Source organism: Pyxicephalus adspersus, chromosome 7 (assembly GCF_032062135.1).
Source record: "Pyxicephalus adspersus chromosome 7, UCB_Pads_2.0, whole genome shotgun sequence".
In the NCBI taxonomy this organism is placed as follows: Eukaryota; Metazoa; Chordata; class Amphibia; order Anura; family Pyxicephalidae; genus Pyxicephalus; species Pyxicephalus adspersus.
In genome coordinates, this window is record NC_092864.1 from 70,254,148 (window position 1) to 70,270,859 (window position 16,712).

Here is a 16,712-nt window from a genome sequence, read left to right on the forward strand (position 1 = left end):
ATTTGAGAGCAGGGGTGAAAATACCATTTGGTTGAGTTTACAATCTGTAAGAGCCTGAAATAATATATCTTAAAGAATTCCTGGATGAACATTTAAGGGGTTTATAAGACACTGCACATCTCCTGTAGGGGCACCCCTGTTCTTTGTTAAAAAGAAGGTCTCTACCTTGCACGTACAGTTAGGTCCATTCATATTTGGACAGAGACAACTTTTTTCTAACTTTGGTTCTGTACATTACCCCAATTCATTTTAAATGAAACAACTCAAACAACAAAAAGATTGCACAAAAATGTGAGGAACTAAAGCCTTTCTTTTTTTTACATAATCACTTCATTTCAGAGGCTCAAAAATAATTGGACAATTGACTCAAAGGCTATTTCATGGGCTGGTGTAGGCAATTCCTTCCTTATGTCATTATCAATTAAGCAGATAAAAAGCCTGGAGTTCATTTGAGGTGGGGTGCTTGTACGTACAGAAGACTGTGAACAGACAACATGCGGTCAAAGGAGCTCTTCATGCAGGTGAAACAAGTTATCATTTAGCTTCAAAAGCAGTAAAAACCCATCTGCAAAATCTATAGTTTGGTACATCATGAGAAAGAAACAAAGCATTGGTCAACTCAGCAGCCCCAAAAGACCTGGATGTCCACGTAGGAGAACAGTGGACATCATCCAGTGGTGGATGATCGCAGAATTATTTCCATGGTGAAGAGAAACCCCTTCACAACAGCCAACCAAGTGAACAACACTCTCCAGGAAGTAGGCGTATCGATATCCAAGTCTACCATAAAGAGAAGACTACATGAAAGTAAATACAGAGGGTGCGCTGCAAGGTGCAAGCCACTTATAAGCTTCAAGAATTGAAAGGCTAGATTGGACTTTGCTCAAAAACATCTAAAAAATCCAGCACAGTTCTGGAAAAACATTCTTTGGACAGATGAAACCAAGATCAACCTTTACCAGAATGATGGCAAGAAAAAAGTATGGAGAAGGCATGGAATAGCTCATGATCCAAAGCATACCACATCATCCGTAAAACATGGCAGAGACAGTGTGATGGCTTGGGCGTGCATGGCTGCCATGGCACTGGGACACTAGTGTTTATCCATGATGTGACACAGAAGCAGCTGAATGAATTCTGAGGTGTTCAGAGACATACTGTCTGCTCAAATCTTGCTAAATGCAGTCAAATTGATTGAGAAGCGTTTCATAATATAGCCAAAGCAACCCAGGAGTTAAAGTGGAATATTCTTGAATGGCCAGTCACTTGATCTCAACCCAGTTGAGCATGGATTTCACTTGGCAAAGACTAAACTTCATGCAGAAAGGCCCACAAACAAACAGCAACTGAAAGCCGTTGCAATAAAGGCCTGGCAGAGCATTAATAGGAGGAAACCCAGCATCTGGTGATGTTTATAAGTTCAAGACTACGGGGTTTCAACCAAGTATTAGAAATGAACATTTTATTTTCAACTTTTTAATTTGTCCAATTACTTTTGAGCCCCTGAAATGAAGTGATTGTGTTAAAAAAAGGCTTTATATACTCACATTTTTATGCAATCTTTTTGTTTAACCCACTGAATTAAAGCTGAAAGTCTGCAGTTCAACTGCATCTGAGTTGTGTCATTTAAAATGAATTGTGGTAATGTACAGAAACAAAATAAGACAAAAGTTGTCTTTCCGAATATTTATGGTTTTCATTCCCTTTAATTCCTAAACTGCTAGAAAGGCTCTGCTCAGCCAAGATATTTACTAAATTAGATTTTTGAGGGGCATATAACCTTGTCCGTATTTGTGAAGGAGATGAATGGAAGACTTCTCCTTATGCGTTCAGATAATCTAGAGGAGCTTTACAAGCATGTATGCATCATCTTTGAACATTTGAGGAAATATAATCTTTACATTAAACTGGAGAAATGTTATTTTTAAAAAACACATTTAGTTCCTGGGCACATATTTTACCCAGGAGGGTTGAGCATGGACCTTTTTAAGGTAAAAGCAGTTGTGGAGTGGCCTGCTCTAAAAAATGTTAAGAAAATTCAATTTGTTGGAATTGCCAACTTTCAAAGAAAATTTATAAGGGATAAGGGGGAGCCTTTTTCATGGCCTCCAAAGCACGGTGGGCCTTGTTTTTCTCTTGGTTTAACTTTATCATCTCCTACCGACCTGGATCAAGAAACAGCAAAGCTTACGCTCTATTAAGGACTCGTTCTGAACCACCTGAGGAAAACAATTCCATCCGGAAGTTCTTAGGTTTGTTAACAATACTAAACTAGCTGGGCATTTTGTAGCTATGAAAACGCATTAATTTTTATCATCTTCCTTTTGGTGGCCCGGTTATAAAAAATATATATATATATATATATATATATATATCAAGAAAAATGTCAAATTTTTGCATGTAATAAAACCCTCAAAGCTTCTCCTTTTGGGTTACTTCAACCACTCCCAATCCCCTCAAGGCCTTGGGGCTCAATAACTATGGACTTTGTGGTTGACCTACCTCCCTCTATGGAAATACCCACAATACTAGCCAATGTTGACCGTCTTACTAAGATTACTACCTTTTTCCCAATATCAAAACATTTTTTAGATCTCATGTACTTCCGGATGACGTGTTGTCAGATAAAGGAGTACAAATCACCTCAAAGTTTTGGAAGCACTTTGGCACAATTAATTTGCCTTCCATCCTCAATCTAATTGACAGACGAACTGAGAGGACCAACCAAACTCTAGAGCAGTACCTACAATGATTTGTAAATTATCTTCAAAATGATTGGGCCGACTGTCTTGCAATTGCAGAATTTACTTTTTCAATTTCAAGCACAGTTACACATCTTAAAGCTCATTCTATTTAAACAAAGGTTATCATCCAGTCTTTATTCCCAACCTTCCTATCTCAGTTTTGGTTCCTGCTACAAACAGATTAATAGCTTTGCAAGTAACTCATGAGAAACTGATCAAAACACTGAAGGAAGCCCAGCAAAACTACAAAAAGAAGGCTGCTGACACATGTCATGGAGACCCCCCTAACTTTATTATTGGTGACAAGGTATAGCTATCCATGTTCCAAGTTGGGAACATTTCATACTTCCTGGCAGTATGAAGAATTATCCTGTTTTCTATATTTCTCTACTCAAATCATTTCATGAAAACACTTTTGTGGTTGAGAAGTTTCTTGACTCCAGAATATTCATGAACAAATTACAGTATCCAGCTTAAAAGGAGGGAAATGGTCCGGAGAAAAAGTTGTGGGAACCAGAAGAAAAAAATCATCAACCTAAATTAGCAAGAGAATTTCATTTGAGATTTCTGCAAAAGCCATGACTTAAGATGTCCCGAGGCCATGCTGATAGGGGGGTTACTGTAAGGATCAGGATTTGAGTCCAGGGCTCTTGTGTCTGGCATTAGCTCTGCCTGCTAAGCTGCTGGAAGTGCTAGATAGCTCCATGCCTGATGTCACAGTCAACCTTCCCTGATACCTTCTGTTGTGATGAACTCTGAACTCCCTGCTCCTCCCCCTGTTTTCCTATATAAAACCTGCCCTGGTTTGCCTGCTTGCCGGATTCTTGTTCTTCTGATTCTTGTGTCTCACCTTGCTACTGCTGCTGTATTGCTTTATCTCCTACTAGCTTCTGTATTGACCTATAACTATGGAATTACCGACTACTTTTTATTGCTCACTGCCTTTAATCTGATATACCTGGATACTGATATTGGCTCTCTCCTTGGCCACACTCCTGCATAATTACATCTACCTCTGTACTGAACCCAGCATGCTTCCCAGATTGTGACAATGGTCATATATGCTAGCTCTGATACAGATAAAAAGGGTTCTCTGTCACTTCCACCATCTCCTACACTGGCCTCTGTTTCTGCAGTGGAGACACTTTCCCACGCTGTCGTCCGATCACGGGGCATGGTGCCGGCAGTGTAACAAGTGTCCAACAGTCCGAGCATGTTTACATGAAGCACTTACTCAGAAAGCAGAAGACAAGCAATAGTAGTGCAATACTGCCTTTAGTGAGACGATACAGATTGTTACATAGCATTAGGCACTGCCCTATGTATTTCGCTGGAAAGGAGCGTAGGGGGTACCAACCTGTTAATTACTTGAGGGTGGGGAGTTGACCTAAAAAAGTTGTAAACACACTGAAAAAGTTTGTATAGTCATCTCATGCCTATAGGCTATTTATTTTTTACATTTATTACAGATATTTATTTTTTTATCTCTGCTCACAGATTGTCATCATACACCAGTGTCCAGGATACAGAGATTCATGTTTGTGTAAATGACACTAAAAAAACAGGCCATGGGAGCAAGGTGCTGAAAGCAGTAAAAGCCTTTTACTCCCAATATAGAAGTGTGTTGGTATACCTCTAATACGTCATACTGAGTGCAGTGGCTGACTTGCATGGCAAAGTACTGCAGACATCAGCTTGATAATTGAGTGTGCTGGGTGGAGGAGGGGATGGCTCATATAGACTTAGCCATCTAGCGCTGCTGCATGCTATTAGGTGGAGGCTGCTATTCCAAGATCAAGATAGTATTCCTGTATTCAATGTTGTGGAAACATATTGTGTATGGAATCTATCCTTTGCAAGCAGCTCAGTCCTCTCTCTTTTTATCATGATTGCTTTGCACTGTATTGTGCATCTTTCACAACATTTCCGTGACTGTAATGACATGCTTTTTGCTGGTTCCGGTTCTTACCAGGTTCTAATTTTATTTACTTAAAACCTAAGGTAAAAAAACAACACACAGCAGATTCCACCATGTTTTTTTTAGCAAAAATTAAACCTAAATGATGAAGCCATGTTTTAAAAAAGTACACATGTCATTGTAGAACCACCTTCAGCTTCAGTTGATTGAAGTCTGCGGCCATTTATGTACAGCTCTGTTAAAGTCTTGCCACAGCATTTCAATCAGGTTGAGGTCTGAACTTTGACTAGGCCAGTGCACCACATTAATGCCTTTCTTTTTCAGCCATTCTGGTGTAGATTTGCTGGTGTGCTTGGGATCATTGTCCTGTTGCATGAACATATTCTGGTCTTTATCTGTCACATAGCCTCACATTTGACTCTAGAGTATTTTGGAATACAGAGAAATTCATGGTTGACTCTATGGCTGCAAAATACCCAGGTCCCATGTCTTCAAAACAGGGCCAAATCTTCATTGCTTCATCACCTGACTGCAAGGTACCCAGGTCCTGTGATTCCAGAACAAGCTCAAATCATCACGCCTCCACCTCAGTTGGTTAGTATGAGGTGTTTGCGCTAATTTGCGGTTTGGCTTCATCAACATGGAGATGTGCATTATGGCTTAATGTACTCACTTTGGCCTGTCATTGTTCCAGACGTCTTGGTCCAGGTTTGTTCAGATGAAGCAAAGGCCTAAACAGACTTTTTTGGCCATTTTTAAAGGCTACGTTTTTTTAATCATCTTTAGCTGTATTTAAACTGGAAGTGGACCTGGGGACAGTAAAGGGAATAGCCTTACTGCTCTTTATTTCCTTTACTTGTTCTCAAGGTGTTGGTGGGCAGACATCTGGTGACCCACTTATTAAAGGGGGTTTTCAGATAATAAACAAGCCCCCAGACCCCCATTACACCAACTCGGGCCTACAAATGCACCTGGCTGCCTTTCTAACCACATGGGCTACTAATTCCCCTGGCTGCTTTTTGTTTTTCATCTGGACTACCAATGCACCTGTTTGACTCTCTAACCACATCTTGGCTACCAATGAACCTGCCTGGCTTTCCAACTATATCTGGGCAAGCAATGCACCTGTCTGCCTTATTTTTTTTTTATTAATAAACTATATTTATATAGTGCCAACATATTATGCAGCGTTGGTATTTCTAACCACATCTGGGCTAGCAATGCAACTGGCTGTCCCTTGCCTGTCATCTGGCCTACTGATGCACCTGATTGCTCTTTGTTCCTCATCTTGGATACCTATGTGCCCTGCTGCTTTTTGGCCTTCATCTGGCTTACCAATGCACCTGCCAGCCCTTTTTCCCTCATTTGGACTACCAATGCACCTGGCTGCCTTTCTGCTTAAAGTGCTCTAACAAATGCCTAAAAACACCTGTCCAGACGTTTTAAGCAGTTGTAATCTCTTTCCATTGAAGTCTGTAGAGGCAGCAAAGGTGGCAGCTGCTCACCGAAGCTACAAGGAGCAAACTGGATCTCAGCAAATTAACATTGCCACCACCTGCACAATGGTCAGACTCATTTGTTCTAATCTTATTTATTGTTTTGGTTTTAAACATTTTGTAGCGTCAAAAAAACGCCACAAGATGTCTTCTTTTACTACAGATCTGTAAATGCCAAAATACTAATTTTTTGCAGGCTTTCTCCTAGCAAATCTAGTAAACAATCAATCCTGCTTCAGTCTTTTTCTAACTATACTGTAACAAAGTTTAAAATTAATTTGTTTGCAGTTTCTACATAGTTTGACTTTTGGATGAATTTGTTGGGGTATCCAATCCTGGGAACAGTGGCACAGGAAAAGGAGGGAGCATTTGCCCTTGTCAGGTTAAGTCTTTGCTGTGACAGTAGCTTGGTCTTTTCCCCTGTCATTTAATTCAGCCAATCGCCTAAGCTGGCTCCTCATTCCTGGAGAGGACACAAATGTTTTAACATATCTGACAGTGTGTTTTTTTTCTTTGTGAATTTTCCAATTTGCCAAAAGTTTTGCTTTACCCCTAAAATATCAAATGTACCTTTTTAGTGCCAAACTTTCCTCTAACACAATGCTGCAAAAGCTTTTATGAGAGCTTGGAGAAAACAAAATGTATTTTATGTATCCTATCTGACTTTGGTTTAGTGTTCTTTTCTTTTTTCATTTTCTTTTTAGATGTTGGTGACGATCTCCTAGAAATGTGTGAAAGAAATGTGGTCCTAAACAGGTCATTCTTGGAACAAACAGGCGGTAAACTTATTTTTGTGTTACTTAAAAAAATGACATTTCAGATACACAAACATTCTCTAGCAAAGATTTCAAATGGCCAAGCATTCAGCGGCCAACAACATAACACTCCAGAAGTTCAAGTAGTGCAAACTCTACTTGGAATTGAGCAGAGTACAGTCATGAGAAAAAGATAATGCACCCTCTTTCAATTTTAAGTTTTATGCACCTGCACAGTAATATTTTTTTTTTCATAGATTCTGTTATAGATTTGCTGATGTGCTTGAAAGTTGATTTGAGGTTGTCACCGTCACTGGCACACACTTCTGGGAGCAGATGTGCACACAAGGGTGCTGTTCCAGGAGGCAGGGACAATTATCAGGGCCAGGAGCTTTTTTTAACCTCTGCTATGCTTGAATATGCTGCTGTAACTTTGCACCAGGTTTATAACATTATGGAACCATTTTATCGCTTGCTGACTACCCTGACCTTGTTCCTGGATCACTAACAACACCTTGCCTGCTACCTGCCCTGACCGCTATGCCTGTTGCCCCGAACTGTCCTTGACACACAAGCTTTCCTCTGCTGGTCTTCTTTCTGGTAGAGTGACCCTGAGGTTGGCAACCTGGTGGCACCTTGCAAATATTCTGTAATCACTAGGGTTACCAGTCCATCAAATCAGAGCCGGGTGCCTTGGTGAAGACTATGTGTTGCTTCAACTTTGTGCCTCAGGTGATCCCGCATTACCTGGCAGCAGGAAGTGTTACAGAGGTGTTTGTGGTAGTTTTTACTAAACATAATGCTGTCCAATATGGCCAAACATCTCCACATCTCCAAAGGGCATTGTTCCAGAAGTCTTCTGGTTTGTTCAGATGCAACTTTGCAAACCTAAGTCCTACTGTCATCTTTTTAAAAGGAGGCTTTCTCCTGGCACCATTTCCAAACAAGCAGTACCTGTTTAGTCTTTTTCTATTTGTGCTTTCATGAACTTTAACATGTTTCATGCTCACGGACTCCCGTAGATATAGAGAGATATAGATATATCAGAGATATAGCTTTAGGTTTTAGACAGTTTCTCTGAACATTGCATGGCCTGACTTTGGGGTGAGAATTATGGGACATCTATTACTGGGAAGATTGGCAACTATCTCAAATGTTTTCCACTTGTGAATAATCTTAACTGTAGAAAGATGGACTTCAGATTGTTTGGAAATCGATTTCCAGTTGCTTCTGTTAAATAACTATATGGCCCTATTCATCTGAGGTAGCATTTACCAAATTCTAATACCTAATGATGACCAGGAATAGTCCTGATATGCAAAATGTTAGCAATGAACTAAAGTATACTTTCTTTTTCTCTTGACTGTATTCCATTTTAATATGTTTAAAAAGGATGTACAGAAATATTATGTTTTCATGGAACATTCGTTCTTATTAGGATATTTCCTTAGTTTATGCCATATTTTAGGTGCAATTAAATGTTGCTTTTTGTACTATTTTTGTACTAACGACATGTGGTAATAATTGCATTCATTTGTTTATATACTGTAGAAAAGGATAACAGTGGATTGTACTGTAAGTTTTGCAGTAGCCTGGAAATGTAACCTTAAAATATGATAGGTGCTAAAAGCTGATTAGGGTACTTTAGGGTGCTTCCCAATTTGCCAGTCTGCATGTATACTGTATGTTGATTCAGCTCACTCGTGTATTCCCATTCTGTCCCCTTCGGAAGTAAAAAGTTGCGATCACAACATTCCGCATTCTGTGTGTAGTTTCTGTACCATATCCACAATTAAATTGTATTTAAGGTGTACTATGGGTCTGCAGTCTTGTTAAGTCTGTTTCTATAGTTTATATGTTAGACGTGGTACTTGATGGAGTCAGATGCACTAATCAATATTGCCCCAGAGGGTTTCTATTGGGTTTTGGTCTGGGGAACATGAGGCCAGTCAATAGCATCAATGCTTTTATCATCCAATAACTAACTACACACCGTGACCACATTGGGCCAGGCATTGTCCTGCCCAAAGAGGGGACTCAGGCCTTGCTTTACCAGCTTAGGGTCTCACCATGGGTCTAAGGATTTCATACCAGTACCTAACAGCAGTCAGAATATTATACGCTAGCATACGGAGGTCAGTAAGGCTCCTCAAGGATATGTCTTACCCATATATTCACTCACCCACTGCCAATACCAGTCATGCTGGATGATGTTGCAGGCAACAAAAAAATCCTGCATCTCCAGACTCTCTCACACCTGACACTTGCGTGGTGAGATCTTTTTCCCCATCTACATCACCCGATCCCACGCTTGCCAGTGGGAAGAAGAACCCAGATGAAGAGAAATAAGTTGTTGGAGCCTATTGCGGACTACAAGGGACCCAAATGAAGAAACCTTCCCACAGATCAATAGATTTCCTTTAATGTGGATTAAAGGAAAGTGTTTTTTTTTTATTTTGAGTTTAGTTCTGCTTTAAATTGGGTTTTTGTGTGCATGTATATAAAAAGATTGATAAAATAAACCTATTATGTTTCCATTGTAAAACAAAAACACCCCATTCTTCTGATTGATGATGCAAGCCTTTTTTTTAAGCCCACGTCTATCTTCACCACCCCCACCTGCAAGATGTTATGTTCGTTATGTTCTATTGTGAATGCCACTCTGAAACAACAGGCCCTAAAAGGCTTTACCTAATTCTCACAGGACTTCTACATGACACAGAAGTAACCATAGTCTCATATTATGCTTCAAATTTGGCCCAACAGTTTCTCTCCCACCTTCTAGACCCTGTCCATTCTCCTAAAACTTGTTTTGTTTATTTTTCATTTTTAGTGACTCCAATCCAAAACTTTATACCCATTCCTTGACAAACCAGACTCTGCCTCTTCCTTGTTGTTATTCTCCTGTAAATTCCCAAAGCCTTATTTCCCTGCTCACTGTTGACTGAACTACATCCCACCACCCACGACTACACATCTTCACAATGGGCCTGATTTATTACAGCTCTCCAAAACTGGAGAAGATACACTTTCATCAGTGAACATGGGTGATCCAGTAAACCTGTAATGGATCTGGTCCAGGGCTGAAAACATTTGCTAACACCTTTTCACCCTGGCCCATGAACCTCCCTCATCCCTGCCCACCGTGACATCTCCAGTCTGGATGTGGATTATATAACTCCAAAAATCAGCCTCTTTGCGAACAATGCTTTTTTTATTGCTTACAAAACTGCTGTTATTCTTCCCAACATTTATGTTACTCCTTCAGACCTTAACCCTGCTAAATTGCAAGCTCCTAATATCTCCCTTTCCAAAGACACACTCCAAGAACACTTTTTCTTTTAATAGCCCCCTCATTCCCTATCATATTAAGCTGTTCAACTAACTAATTCTTATGATAGCCACTAAATTGCCAATTACTCCTGCAATATTCCCCAGATCAGTCCCTAGGGTTCACGATAGCATAATGTGTGTATTATATTATATTATATTAGGTACACATTGATAGAACCTGGTTGCCCCCTCAAAACTTAAACTCTTCATGGTATAGATACTTCAAGGTGCTGGAAATATTTCCTAGAGGATGTGGTCTATTATAACATGATGGCATCATGCAGTTGCTGCAGATTTGTTAGCTGCACATCTATTATGTAAATCCCTCCTTCCACTACATGCCATAGGTGCTTTATTGAACAACAATTGATTCAACAATACAAAGGTAGGCTGTGATGTAGAAGGTATTTCCTTACAAAAAGCATGTTAAAATAATAGTTTTTTTAATGGGCTCAACTGAGGGAAGCGGGATTTACTTGAACAAGCCAGAGGTAAGGACATATAGGAATGTGAAATAAAACTCCACCAGCTTGAATATATGAGATTTTTTTTCTTTTTTTTTAATATGTATTTCTCATAGTAATAAGAAAATAACTTCACATTTCTGTAGCTGTTGCTTTTATTCCAGAATGTTCTTATGTGTCATTGTTTGTGCTAAAAGTCAGAGTTTCTTTTAGTTATTCTGCCTATTGGGTGTTTTATATTATCTAAGTTTAAGCAACATTTGTAGTAAGACTTCAGAAACATGATAAATAACAGAGTGATATGTCAATGCCAGAGTGACAAGGCCTAGGCGAGATACCCACGAAAATGAAATGTTAGCATGTGCCAAATACTCTTATGTGACTCATATGACAGGGATTATTTTGCAAACTTGTCAGAGGAACTCAAAAAATATTTACCCTAAGAGCATTATCCTATTACACATTACCATTTTCCCATATGGCCATTGAAAAATATTCCTCTTCATAGTGTATAATACTTTATAATACATACTATATCAAACTTCCATGTGAATAGTTTGTTCACGGTGTGCTGTCTATGGTATGTGTTTTAGCAGTGATTTCTCTGTTTTGCATATGATGTGCACATTCTATACAGTGTGTGCTTTCTGTTGTGTTTGTTGTGTGATGTGTGTGTGTTGTGTATAGATTGTATACTCTGAAAGTTCTGCTTTCTTGGAAATATGGTGTTTATAGTGCGCTGTACTGGTATTATAGTTAATTGTTAATAACATAATCAACTACTTTGTTACAAACTATTTAGAAAAAAAAAACATTATTATTAGTGGAAAAAGTTTGAAACTTAGAACTTCATTTGAGCCTGGGTAACAAATTGAATTGGGGTTAAATATCAATTTGGCCTCCCTTTGTAATATATTAATAAATTAAGAACCAAAAAAATTAGGTTCACAACAGAGAATGCAGGATTTTTAAAGTGCCAACACATAAATTGTCTTAAAACAACAAACTTTATTTTATTTTTTAATACAAATTTAAATGCATAACATTTGTTAGGGGAATATATCGGTATAAAATAAACCTAAAACGGGTCAGTTAATGACCGGTCTATAGTAAGCCACTGGTTCTTTCCTCCCTCTCTTGGTCTTTAGCTGAGCCGGCAATCACGTGTACCTGAATCACAATTGTTTGAGTTCTTGCTTCACTTGCTCCTCATACTTCCGCATTCCATCCTGCAGCTAGCAGGCAATGTGAGTAATTGACTTTTATACCCCTATTTTGGGACAACAACTTTATGGAACTAGCTTTATATATAATTATGCATACATTTTCTTCAAAATCTAAATTTGGCAAAAATCTTTTCATTTTATGAAAACTTCAACAATTAATTTTTAAAATCAGTACTACATACTCAATCCCTTCTCTTTGGAATTATTGTCACTACTGATATTGACACTACTGTTTTCCCCCCAGAGTTGCCTAAGCTTTTAACACACCAAAATACTATCTTTTTGATTCAATTGTGAGTCGCTCTTTTTGAAAAAGATCATCTTCTTAGAATTACTACTCTTTGCTATTGTGCATTCTGTATTTTGTTTTCAGACATACCTATAATATGTATATCTTCTAGATTTATGATCTCTGCAATTTTTGTAACAAAGCACCTCTGAAGAAGCAGACCAGTTCTGGGAAACGTGTTGAATGGCACATTTGATTCTATTCCCTGTGAGATCTGGTGAACAGTAATTAGAATGTTTTGTTGACGTAGCAATTTAGCATGACTTTGTAGATTGACTTACTATGGCCTTGTCATTAACTGACCCTTTTTAGGATTATTTTACACTGATAGATTCCCCTAACAAATTTTACGTATTTTAACTTTTATTAATGAATTTTGTTGTTTCAAGTGTACATGGTAAAAGCAATTTATCAACTGAACAACACAAAGTAGACTGCGTCTCTGTGAAATTATTTTCCACTGATAGCTGTATAAAAAGGTTCTGAACTCTTCCAGTGTCTATTCTTTAAATTCAGATAATGCAGAAGACAAAGAAATGATTATTTTAGGGGGAATTCTGTATCAAACATTGCCATAAAGAATAGTTTTCTTGCAAATAAATGTGTGTCCTCAATAAATTCGATTTTGTCATAGCTTTCAGTCAGACAAAAAGGCCCAATTCCAAAATTTCATTTTCACTTTGCCTCAATAGATAATGAGAAAGATTCATGACATTAAAGAGCCACATTCTGTGGCATTGTCACTACGTATTGACTCATGAGTCCTGTTTTCTATAGACCAATTGACTACCTCTTAGTGTATTCCCCAAAAAAAGGCGTTGGAGGAGGATTTAGTGCAAAACTAGGTAAAACCATACTGCTATCAATTTGTGATAGAGGACTAACTACCTGTGATGCAGGATCGATATTAAGTGTATGTGATGTCTGTGTGAATTGTATATGAGTAGGAGGTGCCACAGAGGATCTTTTTTTTTAATCATGGAAACATTATGTTTTGGAAATTAATTTTAAATCTTTTAATACCCTCATTCCCTCAGTTGTCCTGAAGAGAAATGGGAACTTGTAGATACTTGTGATTATGTTTTTAACTCCCTGATGTTGATGTAAATACCTGGTATAATAGGCAAGGTAAAATTGATCATCAATAAGACATTTTACACTTGTGCAGGGCGTGACTCACCTTTGGATGGAACTGTATATCTTTTAAAATACTATGGGCCTGATTTATTAAAGTTCCCCAAGGCTAAAGAGGATATACTTCTATCAGTGATGCTGGGTGATCCAGCAAATCTGGAATGGATTTCCTAAAATTATTTGCTATTTGTTAGCAAATGTTTTCAATCCTGGACCAGATCCACTCCAGGTATGCTGGATCACCCAGCTTCATTGAAGAAGGGTATTCTCTCCAGCCTTGGAGAGAACTTTAATAAATCAGACCCATAATCCTTTTTATACTAAAAACTGATGATCTAAGAATTTATACAGGTAGTCCCCAGGTTACATACGTGATAGGGTCTGTAGGTTTGCACTTAAGTTGAATTTTTATGTAAGTCAGAACGGGTGCAATTTATTTTTATAAATGCAATTAGGACAGATGTTTGTCTCAACATATTATTAGGCAGCATGGTGTCAGTTACTGTATAAAATACTCACTGTGATTTAATCACAAACAAACCAAAAAAAAAACATTATGGAGCCTGGACATTTATTAACTTCTGGAGCAAGCTGCGGTTTGATATGCAAAAAGAAACAACTGCAGAGTTTGTCTTGGCCGTTAAAGAGTTACAAGAGCTTGGAGAACAGCTCAGTCTCAACTGTTTTTAGCAAAAGATTTCTTCTGCAAGTAATGCAACCCCCCCCCCCACAAGAGCAAGCAGGGAAGCCCAGTTCATATCTAACAGTCATCCGTATGTCAGATGTCCTTAACCCGGGGACTACCTGTAGTTCACAGTTTGATATTTAGACTCCATTATAATTATTTGAATCAAATTTTAAGAACCAGTAGCTCACTTAAGAAACAGGGCTAGGATACATCATTTTAATTGCAATTACTTTTGATTGCGTTATTAGCCAAGGTATATTTAGTCATTTAAACCTAAACTAGTTCATGCGATCATATTATTTCCCATAGGTGCTGTGGGAATGTCTGAGAACTCCACTTTAGGTTTACATTGCTGCAGTCCATCCAGAACCTCCAACCATTGCTCATGGTAATTTTCTGTACTCAAATGCTGCATCATTATCTGGGGTAAATCAATACATTTATATATATATTTACGTTTTCTTCTCCATTATTGATGATATTAATGATATGTCCGAAAAATTGACATACTGATTTGCTGTTTTTAAATAGCTGCTGAGTGGTTTATAGCTTTCTCTTGGCTACCTATCCCCTGAAGAAGCCGTTTCATCTGCAAAACGCATTGGGAACAATTTACGTTAGCCTATATATAGTAATCTCTGTCAATGTCACCATATTTTATCTTTGTCAATGCATTTTAGGTATTTTATTTTCTGTTGTGTTTTATGGAAAGTGTTTTAAACCTTTATTAGGTGTATATGCTAAGAAAACCATATTTTTTCAATACCCACATTACTAAAAAGGTATTGTTTTTTGTCTATAGTTGAATTTAATGAACACAATTATGTACAACTGAGTAATGGTTTTAAGATGTGTATGTAAATATTATTTTGGTAATAAAATTTTTTGAAGTTTTAAAAAATTGTTACTGTAATTGATATTCCAGAGGAAAAAAGGAAGCCTGTGAACCAGTCACATAGATCTCACCCTGTTCACCTGCTAATATAACATTTTGTCCTAGTCACCTTAATTCCATACAAATAGATAAAGTGGTCTAGGGAACCTGTTGGTCTAATGGGCATTGTGTGAGCCCATTCTGCGTCACTTCAGTTTCACATTAGAAACAAATGTTCTCCTGTAATGTGATTTTTTAATATTAATATTACACAGTATTTTTTTTATAGTGCTGACATATGACACAGCACTTTACAAAGTCTATAGTGATGTCTCTTGCTGTCCCTCAAAGGGGTTCACAATCTAATGTCCCTACCAAAGCCATGTTTTTATACAGTCTAAGATCAATTTTGGGAGGTAACCAATTAACCTAACTGCATGTGGGAGGAAACCCACGCAAACTCTGTCCGAGATTCAAACCCGGAACACAACTCTGCAAGAGTGCTAACCTTTGAGCCACCATGTCGTCCCTGTATGAATTATATAATATTGATTAGTACATCCACATTACATACATAATATTTCTAAAAACTGCTAACATTCCTAACCGTTTTTGCAGAAATGTCCTTTTTTAAAGAACATGCAATCTATTTAGGTGTGTAAAGACTATATCGTAGCTATGAGTGTGCTAATTTTGCTACGCTTCAGATGGTTTTTCACTTTACCGTCATTGTAACTTACACATGGTATTTATAAATAAGTATATTTTTAAAAGTTGAAAAAAAAAACGCAAAAACTTCTTGTTTGTTAATTAAAATGTCAGGAGACACCTCAATTTTTTATTCACTTTCACATTTCTCTTAACTTTTATCATGATTTTGGTGGCCATATATATAAAAATGTCTCACATAGCATATTTGTTATATTATGCGATTTTCTTTGCATTTGATCTTGATAAAAATATATCTGACCATGTTGCACTTAGAGACTTATGTAGGCTAACCACTAACTAAAATTCATTTTGAAATGACAAGGCTATATACTATAATTGTCCTCAAAAAGCTGTAATTCCGTCACGTAATTTACACATCAATGAAATCAGGGATATTTGTTCATAGTAAAATGGGTGAGAAGTAAATTTGAGAAACTAGTTCTTACATACTATAGTAATATCATGTAGGTTTGTAACATTTCCTTTTTTTTGTTAATTTGCAGGTGGACAAATAAAGGTGAAGGAATTGGATTGGCTAAAGAACCAATTGTGTACAGGTAACAATTTAATAAAAACAAAAAAAAATAGAGACCTTCTTTTTTTGCCTAACAATATTGTTTTCTACGTAAACTGTTCATTTTCCGTAGACGCTGGTATTAATGGGCTCTTTTTCCTTGCACTTCATAGCCCCCCACCCCTTCTAGGATTGTCTCTTTACTGGCCCAGCTCCTCCACCCCTCCCTTCACTCACTACATACCATTTTCATGGAGTAGCCAGGGGAGGGAAGGGATTGACACCTGTAAGTCTTCTCAGGCTGCCAACATCACATCTAAAATAACTATTCCCAGCAGAAGTCTCAGACCTACAACATATCTACACATTTAGGCTTTCACAGGTAAATACCATGTATAAAATGTGGTAATGCACATGTAATCAAATTATGTGGCAAACGCAAGTTTTTCTCCCCTGTTGAAGCAAACTGTACCAGGGATTTTTTCTGCCTTCAACTGGACCAACTATGTCCATAGTGGTTGAACTTGATGGACTTATGTCTTTTTTTCCTGGCCTACTATGTAACT

General features: G+C 37.8%; 1 protein-coding gene and 1 long non-coding RNA gene across 3 annotated transcripts in view; one reads left to right on the top strand and one right to left on the bottom strand.

Moving 5' to 3' along the window:
* The window catches only part of METTL22 (methyltransferase 22, Kin17 lysine), a 65,845-nt gene that overhangs the window by 34,624 nt on the left and 14,509 nt on the right, over positions 1-16,712 (top strand). The window contains exons 6-7 of one of the 2 annotated variants that reach the window (XM_072418904.1): positions 6,863-6,937; positions 16,136-16,189. In XM_072418904.1, the coding sequence (XP_072275005.1) occupies positions 6,863-6,937; positions 16,136-16,189 (129 nt within the window). The remainder of the gene's footprint in view (positions 1-6,862; positions 6,938-16,135; positions 16,190-16,712) is intronic. The other variant, XM_072418905.1, reaches the window with a different exon arrangement.
* The window catches only part of LOC140335904 (uncharacterized), a 136,756-nt gene that overhangs the window by 21,716 nt on the left and 98,328 nt on the right, over positions 1-16,712 (bottom strand). The window lies entirely within an intron of this gene.